This window comes from Chiloscyllium plagiosum, unplaced genomic scaffold (genome assembly GCF_037043375.1).
Source record: "Chiloscyllium plagiosum isolate Xiang-an unplaced genomic scaffold, Cpla_swu_hap1 HiC_scaffold_12, whole genome shotgun sequence".
NCBI lineage: Eukaryota > Metazoa > Chordata > Chondrichthyes > Orectolobiformes > Hemiscylliidae > Chiloscyllium > Chiloscyllium plagiosum.
This window is the reverse complement of record NW_028270150.1, coordinates 92272412-92294093: the sequence shown is the minus strand read 5'-3', so window position 1 is coordinate 92294093 and position 21682 is coordinate 92272412. Positions and strand designations below refer to the sequence as shown.

At 46.1% G+C, this 21682-nt stretch overlaps 1 protein-coding gene across 2 annotated transcripts in view; it reads right to left on the bottom strand.

The window, feature by feature from the left end:
- Nucleotides 1-21682, bottom strand: part of enox1 (ecto-NOX disulfide-thiol exchanger 1) — a 370711-nt gene that overhangs the window by 238166 nt on the left and 110863 nt on the right. For both annotated transcript variants that reach the window (XM_087993063.1, XM_087993061.1), the window contains exon 8: nt 12052-12169. In XM_087993063.1, coding sequence (XP_087849189.1) covers nt 12052-12169 — 118 coding nt within the window. The remainder of the gene's footprint in view (nt 1-12051; nt 12170-21682) is intronic.

Sequence of the window (21682 nt, the reverse complement as noted above, 5' to 3'; positions counted from 1 at the left end):
CCGTGGATTAACTACAGGCACTGACTGCGGATTCACTACAGACACTGACTGCGGATTCACTACAGGCAGTGATTGTAGATTAACTACAGGCACTCACTGTGGATTCACATCAGGCACTGACTTTGGGTTAACTCCAGGCACTGACTGCGGATTCACTACAATAACAGACCGTGGATTCACTACAGGCACTCACTGTGGATTCACATCAGGCACTGACTTTGGGTTAACTCCAGGCACTGACTGCGGATTCACTACAATAACTGACTGCAGATTCACTACAGGCACTGACTGTGGATTCACATCAGGCACTGATGTAGATTAACCACAGACACTGACTGTGGATTCACTACAGGTACTGACTGTGGATTAACTACAGGCACTGTCTGCAGATTCACGACAGACACTGACTGTGGATTCACATCAGGCGCTGACTGTAGATTAATTACAGGCACTGACTATGGGTTCACTACTGGCAGTGACTGCAGATTCACAAGTGACACTGACTGTGGATTCACATCAGGCACAGATTGTAGATTAACTAAAGGCACTGTCTGTGGATTCACTACAGACACTGACTGTGGATTCACATCAGGCAGTGATTGTAGATTAACTACAGGCACTGACTGTGGATTCACTACAGGTACTGACTGTAGATTAATTACAGGCACTGTCTGCGGATTCACTACTGACACTGACTGTAGATTCACATCAGGCACTGATTGTAGATTAACTACAGGCACTGACTGTGGATTCACTAATGGCACTGTCTGCAGATTCACGACAGACACTGACTGTGGATTCACATCAGGCACAGATTGTAGATTAATTACAGGCACTGACTGTGGATTCACTACTGGCAGTGACTGCGGATTCACAAGTGACACTGACTGTGGATTCACGTCAGGCAGAGATTGTAGATTAACTACAGGCACTGACTGTGGATTCACTACACACACTGGCTGTGGATTCACATCAGGCACTGATTGTCGATTAACTACAGGCACTGATTGTGGATTCACTACAGGTACTGACTGTGGATTAACTTCAGGCACAGACTGCGGATTCACTACAGACACTGAGTGCAGATTCACTACAGGCACTGATGGTAGATTAACTACAGGCACTGACTGTGGATTCACTACAGGCACTGACTGTGGATTAAATACAGGCACTGACTGGATTCACTACAGGCACTGACTGTGGATTCACATCAGGCAGAGTTTGTAGATTCACATCAGGCAGAGATTGTAGATTAACTACAGGCACTGACTGTGGATTCACTACAGTTACTGACTGTGGATTAACTACAGGCACTGACTGCGGATTCACTACAGGGACTGACTGTGGATTCACTACAGGCACTGACTGTGGGTTCACTACAGACACTGACTGTGGGTTCACTAACGACACTGACTGTGGATTCACTATAATAACTGACCGTGAATTCACTACAGGCACTCAGTGTGGATTAACTACAGGCACAGATTGCAGATTAACTACAGGCACTGACTGTGGATTCAAATCAGGCACTGATTGCAGATTAACTACAGGCACTGACTGTGGATTCACACCAGGCACTGATTGTAGATTAATTACAGGCACTGACTGTGGACTCACTACAGGCACTGACTGTGGATTCACATCAGGCAATGATTGTAGATTAACTACAGGCACTGACTGTGGATTCACTACAGGTACTGACTGTGGATTAACTACATGCACTGACTGTGGATTCACTAAGACACTGACTGCGGATTCACTACAGGCACTGATTGTAGATTAACTACAGGCACTGACTGCGGATTCACATCAGGCAATGACTTTCGGTTAACTACAGGCACTGACTGCGGATTCACATCAGGCACTGACTTTGGGTTAACTACAGGCACTGACTGTGGATTTACTACACACACTGACTGTGGATTCACATCAGGCACTGATTGTCGATTAACTACAGGCACTGATTGTGGATTCATTACAGGTACTGACCGTGGATTAACTACAGGCACTGACTGCGCATTCACTACAGACACTGACTGCGGATTCACTACAGGCACTGATTGTAGATTAACTACAGGCACTGACTGTGGATTCACTACAGGCACTGACTTTGAGTTAACTCCAGGCACTGACTGCGGATTCACTACAGACACTAACTGCGGATTCACTACAGGCACTGATTGTAGATTAACTACAATAACTGACCGTGGATTCACATCAGGCACTGATTGTAGATTAACCACAGACACTGACTGTGTTTTCACTACAGGTACTGTCTGTGGATTAACTACAGGCACGGACTGTGGATTCACATCAGGCACAGATTGTAGATTAACTAAAGACACTGACTGTGGATTCACTACAGACACTGACTGTGGATTCACATCAGGCACTGATTGTAGATTAACTACAGGCACTGACTGTGGATTCACTACAGGTACTGACTGTGGATTCACATCAGGCACTGATTGTCGATTAACTACAGGCACTGATTGTGGATTCACTACATGTACTGACTGTGGATTAACTACAGGCACTGACTGCGGATTCACTACAGACACTGACTGCGGATTCACTACAGGCACTGATGGTAGATTAACTGCAGGCACTGACTGTGGATTCACTACAGGCACTGACTGTGGATTAACTACAGGCACTGACTGGATTCACAACAGACACTGACTGCGGATTTACATCAGGCACTGATTGTAGATTAACTACAGGCACTGACTGTGGATTCACATCAGGCACTGACTGCGGATGCACTACAGGCACTGACTGGATTAACTACAGGCACTGACTGGATTCACTACAGGCACTGACTGTGGATTCACATCAGGCACTGATTGTAGATTAACTACAGGCACTGACTGTGGATACACTAATGGCACTGACTGTGGATTCACAAGTGACACTGACTGGATTCACATCAGGCACTGATTGTCGATTAACTACAGGCACTGACTGTGGACTCACTACAGGTACTGACTGTAGATTAACTACAGGCACTGTCTGTGGATTCACTACTGACACTGACTGTAGATTCACATCAGGCACGGATTGTAGATTAACTACAGGCACTGACTGGGGATTCACATCAGGCACTGACTGCGGATTCACTACAGGCACTGACTGTGGATTAACTACAGGCACTGACTGGATTCACTACAGGCACTGACTGTGGATTCACATCAGGCACTGATTGTAGATTAACTACAGGCACTGACTGTGGATACACTAATGGCACTGACTGTGGATTCACAAGTGACACTGACTGTGGATTCACATCAGGCACTGATTGTAGATTAACTACAGGCACTGACTGTGGATTCACTACACACACTGACTGTGGATTCACATCAGGCACTGATTGTCGATTAATTACAGGCACTGACTGTGGATTCACTACAGGTACTGACTGTAGATTAACTACAGGCACTCTCTGCGGATTCACTACTGACACTGACTGTAGATTCACATCAGGCACTGATTGTAGATTAACTACAGGCACTGATTGTGGATTCACTACAAGTACTGACTGTGGATTAACTACAGGCACTGACTGTGGATTCACTAAAGGTACTGATTGTGGATTCACTACAGACACTGACTGTGGTTTCACATCAGGCACTAATTGTCGATTAACTACAGGCACTGATTGTGGATTCACTACAAGTACTGACTGTGGATTCACATCAGGCACTGACTGCGGATTCACTACAGGCACTGACTGGATTAACTACAGGCACTGACTGGATTCACTACAGGCACTGACTGTGGATTCACATCAGGCACTGATTGTAGATTAACTACAGGCACTGACTGTGGATACACTAATGGCACTGACTGTGGATTCACAAGTGACACTGACTGTGGATTCACATCAGGCACTGATTGTAGATTAACTACAGGCACTGACTGTGGATTCACTACACACACTGACTGTGGATTCACAGCAGGCACTGATTGTCGATTAAATACAGGCACTGACTGTGGACTCACTACAGGTACTGACTGTAGATTAACTACAGGCACTGTCTGCGGATTCACTACTGACACTGACTGTAGATTCACATCAGGCACGGATTGTAGATTAACTACAGGCACTGACTGTGGATTCACTAAAGGTACTGACTGTGGATTCACTACAGACACTGACTGTGGATTCACATCAGGCACTGATTGTCGATTAACTACAGGCACTGATTGTGGATTCACTACAAGTACTGACTGTGGATAAACTACAGGCACTGACTGTGGATTCACTACAGGCACTGACTACGGATTCACTACAATAGCTGACCGTGGATTCACTGCAGGCACTGACTGTGGATTCACACCAGGCACTGATTGTAGATTAACTACAGGCACTGACTGTGGATTCACTACTGGCACTGACTGTGGATTCACAAGTGACACTGACTGTGGATTCACGTCAGGCACAGATTGCAGATTAACTACAGGCACTGACTGTGGATGCACTAATGGCACTGTTTGCGGATTCACAAGTGACACTGACTGTGGATTCACACCAGGCACTGATTGTAGATTAACTACAGGCACTGACTGTGGATTCACTAAAAACACTGACTGTGGATTCACATCAGGCACTGATTGTAGATTAACTACAGGCACTGACTGTGGATTCACTAAAGGTACTGACTGTGGATTCACATCAGGCACTGATTGTAGATTAACTACAGGCACTGACTGTGGATACACTAATGGCACTGACTGCGGATTCACAAGTGACACTGATTGTGGATTCACATCAGGCACTGATTGTAGATTAACTACAGGCACTGACTGTGGATTTACTACACACACTGACTGTGGATTCACTACACACACTGACTGTGGATTCACATCAGGCACTGATTGTCGATTAACTACAGGCACTGATTGTGGATTCATTACAGGTACTGACCGTGGATTAACTACAGGCACTGACTGCGGATTCACTACAGACACTGACTGCGGATTCACTACAGGCACTGATTGTAGATTAACTACAATAACTGACCGTGGATTCACATCAGGCACTGATTGTAGATTAACCACAGACACTGACTGTGTTTTCACTACAGGTACTGTCTGTGGATTAACTTCAGGCACTGACTGTGGATTCACATCAGGCACAGACTGTAGATTAACTAAAGGCACTGACTGTGGATTCACTACAGACACTGACTGTGGATTCACATCAGGCACTGATTGTAGATTAACTACAGGCACTGACTGTGGATTCACTACAGGTACTGACTGTGGATTCACATCAGGCACTGATTGTCGATTAACTACAGGCACTGATTGTGGATTCACTACATGTACTGACTGTGGATTAACTACAGGCACTGACTGCGGATTCACTACAGACACTGACTGCGGATTCACTACAGGCACTGATGGTAGATTAACTGCAGGCACTGACTGTGGATTCACTACAGGCACTGACTGTGGATTAACTACAGGCACTGACTGGATTCACAACAGACACTGACTGCGGATTCACATCAGGCACTGATTGTAGATTAACTACAGGCACTGACTGTGGATTCACATCAGGCACTGACTGCGGATTCACTACAGGCACTGACTGGATTAACTACAGGCACTGACTGGATTCACTACAGGCACTGACTGTGGATTCACATCAGGCACTGATTGTAGATTAACTACAGGCACTGACTGTGGATACACTAATGGCACTGACTGTGGATTCACAAGTGACACTGACTGTGGATTCACATCAGGCACTGATTGTCGATTAACTACAGGCACTGATTGTGGATTCACTACAAGTACTGACTGTGGATAAACTACAGGCACTGACTGTGGATTAACTACAGGCACTGACTGCGGATTCACAACAGACACTGACTGCGGATTCACATCAGGCACTGATTGTAGATTAACTACAGGCACTGACTGTGGATTCACATCAGGCACTGACTGCGGATTCACTACAGGCACTGACTGTGGATTAACTACAGGCACTGACTGGATTCACTACAGGCACTGACTGTGGATTCACATCAGGCACTGATTGTAGATTAACTACAGGCACTGACTGTGGATACACTAATGGCACTGACTGTGGATTCACAAGTGACACTGACTGTGGATTCACATCAGGCACTGATTGTAGATTAACTACAGGCACTGACTGTGGATTCACTACACACACTGACTGTGGATTCACATCAGGCACTGATTGTCGATTAACTACAGGCACTGACTGTGGATTCACTACAGGTACTGACTGCAGATTAACTACAGACACTCTCTGCGGATTCACTACTGACACTGACTGTAGATTCACATCAGGCACTGATTGTAGATTAACTACAGGCACTGATTGTGGATTCACTACAAGTACTGACTGTGGATTAACTACAGGCACTGACTGTGGATTCACTAAAGGTACTGATTGTGGATTCACTACAGACACTGACTGTGGTTTCACATCAGGCACTGATTGTCGATTAACTACAGGCACTGATTGTGGATTCACTACAAGTACTGACTGTGGATTCACATCAGGCACTGACTGCGGATTCACTACAGGCACTGACTGTGGATTCACATCAGGCACTGATTGTAGATTAACTACAGGCACTGACTGGATTCACATCAGGCACTGATTGTAGATTAATGACTGGCACTGACTGCAGATTCACTACAGGGACTGACTGTGGATTCACATCAGGCACTGACTGCGGATTCACATCAGACACTGAGTGCGGATTCACTACAGACACTGCGGATTCACTACTGGCACTGACAGTGGATTCACTACAGGGACTGACAGTGGATTCACTACAGGGACTGACTGTGGGTTCACTACAGACACTGTCTGTGGATTCATTACAGGCACTGACTGTGGATTCACAACAGACACTGTCTGTGGATTCACTACAGGCACTGACTGTGGATTCACTACAGGCACTGACAGTGGATTCACTACAGGCACTGACTGCGGATTCACTACAGGCACTGACTGTGGATTCACTACAGGCACTGACAGTGGATTCACTACAGACACTGTCTGTGGATTCACATCAGGCACTGACTGCGGATTCACTACAGACACTGCGGATTCACTACTGGCACTGACAGTGGATTCACTACAGGGACTGACTGTAGATTAACTACAGACACTGACTGTGGATTGACATCAGGCACTAACCTTGGGTTAACTACAGGCACTGACTGCAGATTCTCTACAGGCACTGACTGTGGATTCACTACAGGCACTGGCTGTGGATTCACTACAGGCACTGACTGCGGATTCACTACAGGCACTGACTGTGGATTCACTACAGGCACTGACAGTGGATTCACTACAGGCACTGACAGTGGATTCACTACAGACACTGTCTGTGGATTCACATCAGGCACTGCCTGCGGATTCACTACAGGCACTGACTGTGGATTCACTACAGGGACTGACTGTGGGTTCACTACAGGGACTGAATGTGGGCTCACTACAGGCACTGATTGTAGATTAACTACAGGCACTGACTGTGGATTCATTACTGGCACTGACTGTGGATTCACTACAGGCACTGACAGTGGATTCACTACAGACACTGACTGCAGATTCACTACAGGCACTGAGTGCGGATTCACTACAGGCACTGACTGTGGATTCACTACAGGGACTGACTGTGGGTTCACTACAGGGATTGACTGTGGGTTCACTACAGGGACTGACTGTAGATTAACTACAGACACTGACTGTGGATTGACATCAGGCACTGTTTTTGGGTTAACTACAGGCACTGACTGCAGATTCACATCAGGCACTGACTGTGGATTCACAACAGGCACTGACTGTGGATTCACTACAGACACTGACTGTGGATTCACTACAGGCACTGACTGCGGATTCACTACAGGCACTGACTGTGGATTCACTACAGGCACTGACTGCGGATTCACTACAGGCACTGACTGTGGATTCACTACAGGCACTGACTGCGGATTCACTAGACACTGACTGCGGATTCACTACTGGCACTGACTGTGGATTCACTACAGGCACTGACTGTGGATTCACTGCAGGGACTGACTGTGTGTTCACTACAGAGACTGACTGTAGATTAACTACAGACACTGACTGTGGATTGACATCAGGCACTGACTTTGGGTTAACTACAGGCACTGACTACAGATTCACTACAGTAACTGACTGTGGATTCACTACAGACACCGACAGTGGATTCACTGCTGGCACTGACTGTGGATTCACTGCAGGCACTGACTGTGGATTCACTACAGGCTCTGACTGCGGATTCACTACAGGCACTGACTGTGGATTCACTACAGGCATTGACAGTGGATTCACTACAGACACTGTCTGTGGATTCACATCAGGCACTGACTGCGGATTCACTACAGTCACTGACTGCGGATTCACTACAGGCACTGACTGCGGATTCACTACAGGCACTGACAGTGGATTCACTACAGGGACTGACTGTTGGTTCACTACAGAGACTGACTGTAGGTTCACTACAGACACTGACTGTGGATTGACATCAGGCACTGCCTTTGGGTTAACTACAGGCACTGACTGCAGATTCACTACAGTAACTGACTGTGGATTCACTACAGACACTGACTGTGGATTCACTGCTGGCACTGACTGTGGATTCACTGCAGGCACTGACTGTGGATACACTACAGACACTGACTGTGGATACACTACAGGCACTGACTGCGGATACACTACAGGCACTGACTGTGGATTCACATCAGGCACAGATTGTAGATTAACTACAGGCACTGACTGTGGATTCACTGCAGACACTGACTGTGGATTCACATCAGGCACTGATTGTAGATTAACGACAGGCACTGACTGTGGATTCACTACTGGCACTGACTGTGGATTCACATCAGGCACTGATTGTAGATTAACAACAGGCACTGACTGTGGATTCACTACTGGCACTGACTGTGGATTCACTACTGGCACTGACTGCGGATTCACTACAGGGACTGTCTGTGGATTCACATCAGGCACTGATTGTAGATTAACTACAGGCACTGACTGTGGATTCATTAGTGGCACTGACTGCGGATTCACTACAGGCACTGACAGTGGATTCACTACAGGCACTGACTGCGGATTCACTACAGTAACTGACTGTGGATTCACTACCGGCACTGACTGTGGATTCACTACAGACACTGACTGTGGATTCACTGCTGGCACTGACTGTGGATTCACTGCAGGCACTGACTGTGGATACACTACAGGCACTGACTGCGGATTCACTACAGACACTGACTGTGGATTCAAATCAGGCACAGATTGTAGATTAACTACAGGCACTGACTGTGGATTCACTGCAGACACTGACTGTGGATTCACATCAGGCACTGATTGTAGATTAACTACAGGCACTGACTGTGGATTCACTACTGGCACTGACTGTGGATTCACTACTGGCACTGACTGCGGATTCACTACAGGGACTGTCTGTGGATTCACATCAGGCACTGATTGTAGATTAACTACAGGCACTGACTGTGGATTCATTAGTGGCACTGACTGCGGATTCACTACAGACACTGTCTGTGGATTCACTACAGGCACTGACTGTGGATTCACTACAGGCACTGACAGTGGATTCACTACAGGCACTGACTGCGGATTCACTACAGTAACTGACTGTGGATTCACTACCGGCACTGACTGTGGATTCACTACAGACACTGTCTGTGGATTCACTACAGACACTGACTGCGGATTCACTACAGATACTGAGTGCGGAGTCACTACAGGCACTGACTGTGGATTCACTACAGGCACTGACCGTGGATTCACTACAGGCACTGACTGTGGGTTAACTACAGGGACTGACTGTGGGTTCACTACAGGGACTGACTGTAGATTAACTACAGACTCTGACTGTGGATTGACATCAGGCACTGACTTTGGGTTAACTACAGGCACTGACTGCAGATTCACTACAGGAACTGACTGTGGATTCACTACAATAACTGACCGTGGATTCACATCAGGCACTGACTGTGGATACACTACAGGCACTGTCTGTGGATTCACTACAGGCACTGACAGTGGATTCACTACAGGGACTGACTGTGGGTTCACTGCAGGGACTGACTGTGGGTTCACTACAGGGACTGACTTTAGATTAACTACAGACACTGACTGTGGATTCACATCAGGCACTGATTGTAGATTAACGACAGGCACTGACTGTGGATTCATTACTGGCACTGACTGTGGATTGACTACAGGCACTGACTGTGGATTCACTACAGGCACTGACAGTGGGTTCACTACAGGTACTGACTGTGGGTTCACTACAGGGACTGACTGTGGGTTCACTACAGGCACTGACTGTAGATTAACTACAGACACTGACTATGGATTGACATCAGGCACTGACTTTGGGTTAACTACAGGCACTGACTGCAGATTCACTACAGTTACTGACTGTGGATTCACTACAGGCACTGACTGTGGATTCACTACAGACTCTGACTGTGGATTCACTACAGGCACTGACTGCGGATTCACTACAGGCACTGACTGCGGATTCACTACAGGCACTGACAGTGGATTCATTACAGTGAGTGACTGTAGATTAACTACAGACACTGACTGTGGATTGACATCAGGCACTGACTTTGGGTTAACTACAGGCACTGACTGCAGATTCTCTACAGTAACTGACTATGGATTCACTACAGACACTGACTGTGGATTCACTGCTGGCACTGACTGTGGATTCACTGCAGGCACTGACTGTGGATACACTACAGACACTGACTGTGGATACACTACAGGCACTGACTGCGGATTCACTACAGACACTGACTGTGGATTCACTACAGGCACTGATTGTAGATTAACTACAGGCACTGACTGTGGATTCACTATTGGCACTGACTGCGGATTCACATCAGGCACAGATTGTAGATTAACTACAGGCACTGACTGTGGATTCACTACAGACACTGACTGTGGATTCACATCAGGCACAGATTGTAGATTAACTACAGGCACTGACTGTGGATTCACTACAGACACTGACTGTGGATTCACATCAGGCACTGATTGTAGATTAACGACAGGCACTGACTGTGGATTAACTACAGGCACTGACTGTGGATTCGTATCAGGCACTGACTGTGCATTAACTACAGGCACTTACTGTAGATTAACTATAGGCACTGAGTGTGGATTCACTACTTGCAGCAAACAAAAAAGACCAAAGCATAAATGATAAATACAGCTCAGAAACCAGCCCTTTGGCCCTCCTATGTTGATTATCATGCCCTTACTAAAACTAACAAACGAACCTTCTGCCCTTATTCAGTCAGTATCCCTCCATTTCCGCCCTATTCATATAACCATTCAGATGCCTCTTAAAGGTTACCAACGTGCCTCCTCCCACCACCTCCTCTGGCAGTGCGGTCCAGGATCCAACCACTCTCTCTGTGAAAAACGTCCCTCACACACCTCCCTTCAACATTCCCCCTCTCACCATGAACCTGTGCCCCCTTGTAAGTGAAACTTCAACCCTGGGAAAAAGCCTCTGACTATCCACCCTGTCCATGCCTCTCATAATTTTGCAGGCCTCTATCAGGTCTCCTCTCAGCCACCATCTTTCCAGTGAAAACAATCCTGGTCTTTTTAATCCTTCCTCATAGACAATGCCCTCAAGACCAGGGAACACCCGAGATTGTCCTGGGCATCAATGGAGCGTGGGCAAAATTACCCACATTCCCCACCCCCATTACAGTCTGGGCACATTCTCCCAACTGCAGACACAAGTCTGAGTGCGCACTGGCACAGAGCCATTGAACACCATTATGCTCTGGCACCATCTGGGCAGGAAGGCACTGCCCTGGTGTTCATGATGCTCTTTCGCTCCTACACTCCAACAGACAAGAGCACAAACACAAGTGAATTTTGCAGATTTTTCAAAATGAGTTAGTATGAAGGCCTTTCATGGATTTGCACAAGGGACACCAACCGTTGACTGGAAACAGCTGAAACTGACTTACCCGACTCCTCCAATGGGGCTAATTTATTTGGGCTTTCTTCGTAGTCGTCATCAGACATTTCCATTTCCTCTTCGCGACGAATCCCCATCAGTTCTTCACTGTGCACATTCCGGATTTCCTGTTGTCGAAGACAGAAACATGACGTCGGCAGGAAGTCATCACAAATGGTCAGGTTGAGAAAACATGAAAGAATGAGCATTTCCCGCCCTGATTTTCACCTACAGTGGTTCTTACCTGTGAGACAACAACTGCAACATTACAGGGGCACAAGAGCTGGAACACACCAGATGTTCCACAAATGTTGGATACCACAAGCAACAGTGAGCACGGAGAAAACAGGCAGCCATGTGTTTGATATTACAGGTTATCAAGAGCTGGGAGGGACTGTGTGTTTGATATTACAGGTTATCGAGAGCTGGAAGGGACGGTGTGTTTGATATTACAGATTATCGAGAGCTGGAAGGGACTGTGTGTTTGATATTACAGATTATCAAGAGCTGGGAGGGACTGTGTGTTTGATATTACAGATTATCAAGAGCTGGAAGGGACGGTGTGTTTGATATTACAGATTATCGAGAGCTGGAAGGGACGGTGTGTTTGATATTACAGATTATCGAGAGCTGGAAGGGACTGTGTGTTTGATATTACAGGTTATCAAGAGCTGGGAGGGACTGTGTGTTTGATATTACAGGTTATCGAGAGCTGGGAGGGACTGTGTGTTTGATATTACAGGTTATCGAGAGCTGGAAGGGACTGTGTGTTTGATATTACAGATTATCGAGAGCTGGAAGGGACTGTGTGTTTGATATTACAGGTTATCGAGAGCTGGAAGGGACGGTGTGTTTGATATTACAGATTATCGAGAGCTGGAAGGGACGGTGTGTTTGATATTACAGATTATCGAGAGCTGGAAGGGACTGTGTGTTTGATATTACAGATTATCGAGAGCTGGAAGGGACTGTGTGTTTGATATTACAGATTATCGAGAGCTGGAAGGGACGGTGTGTTTGATATTACAGATTATCGAGAGCTGGAAGGGACTGTGTGTTTGATATTACAGATTATCGAGAGCTGGAAGGGACTGTGTGTTTGATATTACAGGTTATCAAGAGCTGGAAGGGACGGTGTGTTTGATATTACAGATTATCGAGAGCTGGAAGGGACGGTGTGTTTGATATTACAGATTATCGAGAGCTGGAAGGGACGGTGTGTTTGATATTACAGATTATCGAGAGCTGGAAGGGACGGTGTGTTTGATATTACAGATTATCGAGAGCTGGAAGGGACTGTGTGTTTGATATTACAGGTTATCAAGAGCTGGAAGGGACTGTGTGTTTGATATTACAGGTTATCAAGAGCTGGAAGGGACGGTGTGTTTGATATTACAGATTATCGAGAGCTGGAAGGGACTGTGTGTTTGATATTACAGATTATCGAGAGCTGGAAGGGACGGTGTGTTTGATATTACAGGTTATCAAGAGCTGGAAGGGACGGTGTGTTTGATATTACAGATTATCGAGAGCTGGAAGGGACTGTGTGTTTGATATTACAGATTATCGAGAGCTGGAAGGGACGGTGTGTTTGATATTACAGATTATCGAGAGCTGGAAGGGACTGTGTGTTTGATATTACAGGTTATCAAGAGCTGGAAGGGACGGTGTGTTTGATATTACAGATTATCGAGAGCTGGAAGGGACGGTGTGTTTGATATTACAGATTATCGAGAGCTGGAAGGGACTGTGTGTTTGATATTACAGATTATCAAGAGCTGGGAGGGACTGTGTGTTTGATATTACAGATTATCAAGAGCTGGAAGGGACGGTGTGTTTGATATTACAGATTATCGAGAGCTGGGAGGGACTGTGTGTTTGATATTACAGATTATCAAGAGCTGGGAGGGACTGTGTGTTTGATATTACAGATTATCGAGAGCTGGAAGGGACTGTGTGTTTGATATTACAGATTATCAAGCGCAGGAAGGGACTGTGTGTTTGATATTACATGTTATCGAGAGCTGGGAGGGACTGTGTGTTTGATATTACAGATTATCGAGAGCTGGAAGGGACTGTGTGTTTGATATTACAGATTATCAAGCGCAGGAAGGGACTGTGTGTTTGATATTACAGATTATCGAGAGCTGGGAGGGACTGTGTGTTTGATATTACAGATTATCGAGAGCTGGAAGGGACTGTGTGTTTGATATTACAGATTATCAAGCGCAGGAAGGGACTGTGTGTTTGATATTACATGTTATCGAGAGCTGGGAGGGACTGTGTGTTTGATATTACAGATTATCGAGAGCTGGAAGGGACTGTGTGTTTGATATTACAGATTATCAAGCGCAGGAAGGGACTGTGTGTTTGATATTACAGATTATCAAGAGCTGGGAGGGACTGTGTGTTTGATATTACAGATTATCGAGAGCTGGAAGGGACTGTGTGTTTGATATTACAGATTATCGAGAGCTGGGAGGGACTGTGTGTTTGATATTACAGATTATCGAGAGCTGGAAGGGACTGTGTGTTTGATATTACAGATTATCGAGAGCTGGGAGGGACTGTGTGTTTGATATTACAGATTATCGAGAGCTGGAAGGGACTGTGTGTTTGATATTACAGATTATCGAGAGCTGGAAGGGACTGTGTGTTTGATATTACAGATTATCGAGAGCTGGGAGGGACTGTGTGTTTGATATTACAGATTATCGAGAGCTGGAAGGGACTGTGTGTTTGATATTACAGATTATCGAGAGCTGGAAGGGACTGTGTGTTTGATATTACAGATTATCGAGAGCTGGAAGGGACTGTGTGTTTGATATTACAGATTATCAAGCGCAGGAAGGGACTGTGTGTTTGATATTACATGTTATCGAGAGCTGGGAGGGACTGTGTGTTTGATATTACAGATTATCGAGAGCTGGAAGGGACGGTGTGTTTGATATTACAGATTATCAAGCGCAGGAAGGGACTGTGTGTTTGATATTACATGTTATCGAGAGCTGGGAGGGACTGTGTGTTTGATATTACAGATTATCGAGAGCTGGAAGGGACTGTGTGTTTGATATTACAGATTATCGAGAGCTGGAAGGGACTGTGTGTTTGATATTACAGATTATCGAGAGCTGGAAGGGACTGTGTGTTTGATATTACAGATTATCAAGCGCAGGAAGGGACTGTGTGTTTGATATTACAGATTATCGAGAGCTGGAAGGGGCTGTGTGTTGTTTTGTGCTTAGTTGCAGATTTTCCACAGCTCTGTGTTGTTGTGTTTTTGATAGTTACAGGTGGTCTAGCCGGTGTTTACATCAACGAATTTCAAATTTGAACTTGATCATTCTCTTTTTGCATCAGTGTGTGAACCTTAGGTAACAAATAACTGAATTCACGGTGTTGAGACTTTTAACAAGTGCTCCCGACGCATTCCGGAATTGGTTTAGTTTAGCTTTTTGAAATAATTGATTTGTGCTCCTGTGAGGCTCGCTCCAGTATCTATGAAAGCGTAGATTGTGCTGTGAACTTACCATGGCCTGCTCCACAGCTTGATTCTCAGGGAAAGATTATTTTAGCAATCCAGGATTGTCTCAGAAATCACAACACTAGCCAAATTCTCTCACTATGTTGTGTCACTTACCTTAATTCCTGCTTTAATGAGTTTTGCGTGCTTCTAAAACTCATCTCAGAGCTACAATAAGCTAAACAGTAGCATTTTATACACTTGCATCAACATAATTAAGCATTGCCTTTGCGGTATTTTTAAACTGTCGCATTAATGAACAACTGCACCCTCTGAGCCACCTTAATTGGGAAACAACAGGCTATGTGCTATTACATCAAGCAACTTACCTCCAAAGGAAAAACACTTGTCTCAAATAGCTAATATAATTCAAAGAACTCACCTTCAGAAGGAATTTCTCAGCTCGTGAAAATGTACATGCTGCGCTGAACCTAGAGTCGTTTACTTTCAACAGAAACAAACCTGTGAGGGACAATGTACATTGTCTTTTTCAATCACCTTCTTCATGAGGATGTTGATTGTCTTATAAATGCAATCGTGACTGGAGCACTTTGGAATGGCTACAGGAGATGAGCAAATGAGTCATTTTCAATCTATTGGATCTTAATCACTAGGACAACCTCGAGGAGTGGGACAAACATGGTCTTCGAGTTGTAAGATGATGATGGCGACACACAGAGCTTCCGTTGATAACTGAGGGAGAACAAGAGGATCGCACTATGACATTGTGAAAAGGGCAGCTTGAGGTTAGGTGTTCCGAGGTGTTCAGGTTTCTCCAAGAATTGTGGACTTCTGGAACATTCTGCGGGCCTTTGCAATGGACACCAGCTCGTTTAGCTCTTTAGAGGGAGCACTGGGCCTGGAACTGGGTGAGAAAGGGCAGCCTCTCTCACCGAACGTAGGTACTTTAGACAATTCAGGGCCAGCACGTTCTGCTGAACTCGGTGTCAGTCGTTCAGATGGGTCACAGAGGGGTTTGGTCAATTATTTCTTCCAAATTCCTTTGGGTTTTCTTCTTAAGCTATGTTATTTTGGTGCTTGTGAGAGAATATCAGGGTAATAAACAAAGAAATCCATCCAGGAAAATGGTCCCGGTGACAAGGGAAAGGCACAATAAGGCTTGGGTGGTGGTCACAATTAGATCACAGTGACTGATAACCCCGGTACTGTATGTTGGTAAAACAAACAAAGGCAGGACTTATACAATTAGAAGTAGGGCCTTTGGTGGTGTTGTGGAACAGAGAGACCTACGGGTTCAGGTCCATTATTCTTCGACGTTTGCGTCACATGTGACTCAGAATGCATTTAGCACACTTCCCTTCATTGCTCAGTCCTTTGAGTATATAGGAGTTGAGACGTCATGTTGAGGGTGCACAGGACGTTGGTGAGGCCTCTCTGGAGTACTGTGTCCAGTTATGGTCTCTCTGCTTTAGAAAGGATATTATTAAGCTGCCGAGAGCTCAGAAAAGATGTAGCCAGAATGTTGCCAGAAATGGGGGGGTTTGAGATATAAGAACGAGGCTGGAGCTTTTTTCCTGTTGGGGCGTAGGAGGTTGGAAGGCGACCTTATACAGATTTATAAAATCGTGAGGGGCATAGATAAGGTGAATGGCAAGGATCTTTTCCTTTGGGGATGATTCCAAGACCAGGAAGCATATTTTTAAGGTGAGAGGAGAAAGACTTAAGAAAGGCACGAGGGGCAATATTTTTACACGGAGAGTGGTTTGTGTGTGGAGTGAACTTCAGGGGAAGTGGTGGATGTGGGCACAGTTACAATGTTTAAAAGACATTTGGATAAGCACATGAGTTGGAAAGATATGGGCCAAGTGCAGGCAGGTGGGACTAGTTTAGTTTGGGATTACAGTCAGCATGGACTGGTTGGATCGAAGGGTCTGATTCCGTGCTGTATGATTCTCTGGTGTCTCCTGTCTACGTTCCTGTTCCACGCCAGACAAAAGGAAGATTGGATGGGGTGCACTTACTGCTGGATGTCTAATGCTGCCTCCCCTTCCCCCTGACCAAACCAACAAAATGATGGCAAGCTTCTGATGGTGGTAATTGTAAGCGCATGAGAATCGAGCCTGCAGTAATCAAAAACTACTGTGGACTGGAAGATATCTGTAACGTGATGTTCCTTTAAGAGGGGTTTGCTCTGTGCTGATTCTCTTGAAAAGGTGTTTTGTAAACCTGGTATTGAGGGTCTGCTCCATGGAAAGCAGAGTAAATAACTTAGGGAATTTTTAAAAATTTTGACAGAAGAAGCGTGTGTAGGAGTCAGGCCCACACAGACCCAGGGTTTCAGTTTTTACTTTCAGTTGTTGAAGCTGGAGTTTTTGTAACTAAAACAGCTAGAAACATCTCTCTGTCTCTCGCTCTCTCTCTCTGCTGCTAGATAGTTCCTTTCAGTTTCTCTTTTCCCCGGGGTTGGGGGAGATCACAAGTGAGGGGAACTTGTTTTGCTGAATTTGCCTTTGCCAAGGGAGTGTCTGTGGGAAACTGCAACATTGGAACAGCTGATGAGTAGCAGTTAAATAAAATATGATTGTATTAAGTATTTCAATAGAGTTAAAAGTTATGCCAATCCTTTTGTTGTTTATATTTTAACAGTGGTGGAAGAATAATGTGTGTTTCACCTAAAGCCAGTAGTTGGACCAATCAAATCACATTTGGAACACAACACCTTACACTTGCCTTTAAATAAGATAAAAGTTAGGGCCTCGGTTATCTCTCTGATATGTTTTGAGGGAGGTTTGGACTGGCCCATAACACATACAAGAGCCGAACTCAGGACAGTGTTTGAAAACCAATCATCAGTATAACCATAAAACCATTGAGATCTGAGCTCCTTCCCTCGCCAAGACAATGAACAAATGGAGGAACAGTTAGCTAGGTCAGTCACACAGACCAGAATGAAAACTAACAAAACCAGTGAATGAAGTGTGCCAGTCCCACTCGTTTTGTACCTCTACAAATGAAGCTCCAGCACATTCATTTCCATTTATAAATACCTTTTCTCTGTGGGAGGTCTCCGAGTAGACGTGGGTGGAGTGGAGCTGATATTTTAGAGCAGAAAATCCTATCCCTTTTCCAATCTGTCATTGAGGCAGCTCCTCCAGACCTTGGCTGCACCATCAATTGTAAAACAGATATCAAAGGGGAATGAAGCTGTAAAGCAGACAGCTACAGCATAATGAGGAAAAGTTCCTTCAGCGTCGCTGGGTCAAAAGCCTGGAATTCCCTCTCTAAGGGCATTGTGGGTCAACCCACAGCACAAGGACTGCAGCGGTTCAAGAAGGCAGCTCATCCCCCCCCACCTTCTCAAGGGGCAACTAGGGACGGGCAATAAATGCTGGGCCCAGCCAGTGATGCCCAGACCCACCAATGAATAACATAAAGGGGTAGCTTCTTCTTCTTCAGTAGTCTGCCTACAGACGGGTCTCATCCACAATGCCAAGTCTTCATTACAAAGAGGGCGAAGATGTCAGTCCTAGGTCCACTGCAGGCGGGTATGGGGACCAACCTCCTGCCCATGCTTTTGACACCAATCTCATCCACATCAAGCCACCCCCAAGAAGTCCAATTTGCCATGGCAATCTATGTTTCTACCTGTGTGTTGTAGCCTGGAGGCAGGGATAATGCCAAGGAATCCAATCTCTGTCCATCCCATGAAGGAATCTCTCTCCCACGTACCAACTCCCATTGGTGGATGTGGCGAGGATATGTAGGTGGGTGCTCAGTCTGTTTGAGCTGCAGTATAAACACGCCCTCCTTGGTCATCAAGGTCTGGGGTGCGACTTCATATAATCCCTACAGCGTGGAAGCAGGCTATTTAGACTATCGAGTCCACACTGACCCTCTGAACAGCATCCAACCCAGACCCACCCACCTACCCAATTCCTGTAACCCTGCATTTCCCATCGCTAAACCATCTAATCCACACAGCCCTCGACACAATGGATAATATACCATTGCCAATCCACCCTAACCTGCACAGTCCCTGAACACTATGGGCAACTTAGCCTGGCCAATCCACCTAACCTACACATCTTTGCCAGAGGGCAAAGATGTGGGCGGCACGGTGGCACAGTGGTTAGCACTGCTGCCTCACAGAGCCAGAGACCCGGGTTCAATTCCCGACTCAGGCGACTGACTGTGTGGAGTTTGCACATTCTCCCCGTGTCTGCGTGGGTTTCCTCCGGGTGCTCCGGTTTCCTCCCACAGTCCAAAGATGTGCAGGTCAGGTGAATTGGCCATGCTAAATTGCCCGTAGTGTTAGGTTAAAGGGGTAAATGTAGGGGTATGGGTGGTTTGCGCTTCGGCGGGTCGGTGTAGACTTGTTGGGCCGAAGGGCCTGTTTCCACACTGTAAGTAATCTAATCTAATCTAATCTTTGGACTGTGGAAGAGAACTGGAGGAAACAGTTTTCTCTGGGAAAAGACAGCAAAGTGGGAATGCTGAATGATCAAGAGGCAGAGGGAATACAGAGCTTTACTCATCCAGAGGTTTACAATAAGCAGTGCACCAGAAGGTTTCTTGCCTGCTCTTTGCAGCAAAATTGCAAGTTTTTTTTGTTCTCGTACAATTTCACCACAGTTATGCTCTGGCAAATTTTATTGCGGTATAATTCATTTTAAATGTTAATTTTATAATGAGATATTCCTTCTAGTATTCACCTAGTAGAGTGCTAACAGAATGGATTCAGTTTTCAGTTAAAACTGTGAAAGGAGCAGAAGCCAAAGTGGAGGGTCACTGCCTGTTTAAAGTTACCAACTGGCTCACACCCAGTCTTTGGTTTTATTTCAGGACCAAACAGCTTTCAACCTCAGGGCTTGAAGACACCCAATCGCACAGTCAAAGATTCACCCTGAAGTTTGCTCAGAAGACAGGGGTGGCACGGTGGCTCAGTGGGTAGCACTGTTACCTCACAGAGCCAGAGATCTGGGTTCAATTCCACCCTCAGTGTGCAGCTTGTACCTTCTCCCCGTGTCTGCATGGGTTTCCTCCGGGTGCTCCGGTTTCCTCCCACAGTCCAAAGATGTGTAGGTTTGGGTGGATTGGCCATGCTAAATTGTCCCATAGTGCCCAGGGATGTGCAGGTTAGGGTGGACTGGCCATGCTAAATTGTCCCATAGTGCCCAGGGATGTGCAGGTTAGGGTGGACTGGCCATGCTAAATTGTCCCATAGTGCCCAGGGATGTGCAGGTTAGGGTGGACTGGCCATGTTAAATTGTCCCATAGTGCCCAGGGATGTGCAGGTTAGGGTGGATTGGCCATGCTAAATTTTCCCATGGTGCCCAGCGATGTGCAGGTTAGGGTGGACTGGCCATGCTAAATTTTCCCATAGTGGCCAGGGATGTGCAGGTTAGGGTGGACTGGCCATGCTAAATTGTCCCATAGTGCCCAGGGATGTGCAGGTTAGGGTGGACTGGCCATGCTAAATTGCCACACAGTGTCCAGGGATGTGCAGGTTGGGGTGAATTGGCCATGCTAAATTTTCCCATAGTGGCCAGGGATGTGCAGGTTAGGGTGGACTGGCCATGCTAAATTGTCCCATAGTGCCCAGGGATGTGCAGGTTAGGGTGGACTGGCCATGCTAAATTGCCACACAGTGTCCAGGGATGTGCAGGTTGGGGTGAATTGGCCGTGCTAAATTGCCCCATAGTGCCCAGGGATGTGCAGGTTAGGGTGAATTGGCCGTGCTAAATTGCCCCATAGTGCCCAGGGATGTGCAGGTTAGGGTGGATTGGCCGTGCTAAATTGCCCCATAGTGCCCAGGGATGTGCAGGTTAGGGTGAATTGGCCGTGCTAAATTGCCCCATAGTGCCCAGGGATGTGCAGGTTAGGGTGGATTGGCCGTGCTAAATTGCTCCTCACTTCCCTGTCAGTGAAATGTAAGGAGATGGGGAGCTTTCACTGATGTTCTGACCACCATTCAGGCAACACAATGAGAGGGAGGAGTTTCTCTGTAGGACCTTGGCTGCTTGCTTGTCCTCCATTGTAGTGGTGTCACATCAGTCAAACGATGATAGCTCGCTTTGAGATTTAGTAAAAAGACAGGCTTCTTTACCCAGTCCACCAACTATTCTTTCTCAACGACAAAGCCTTTCAGCTTCGATTA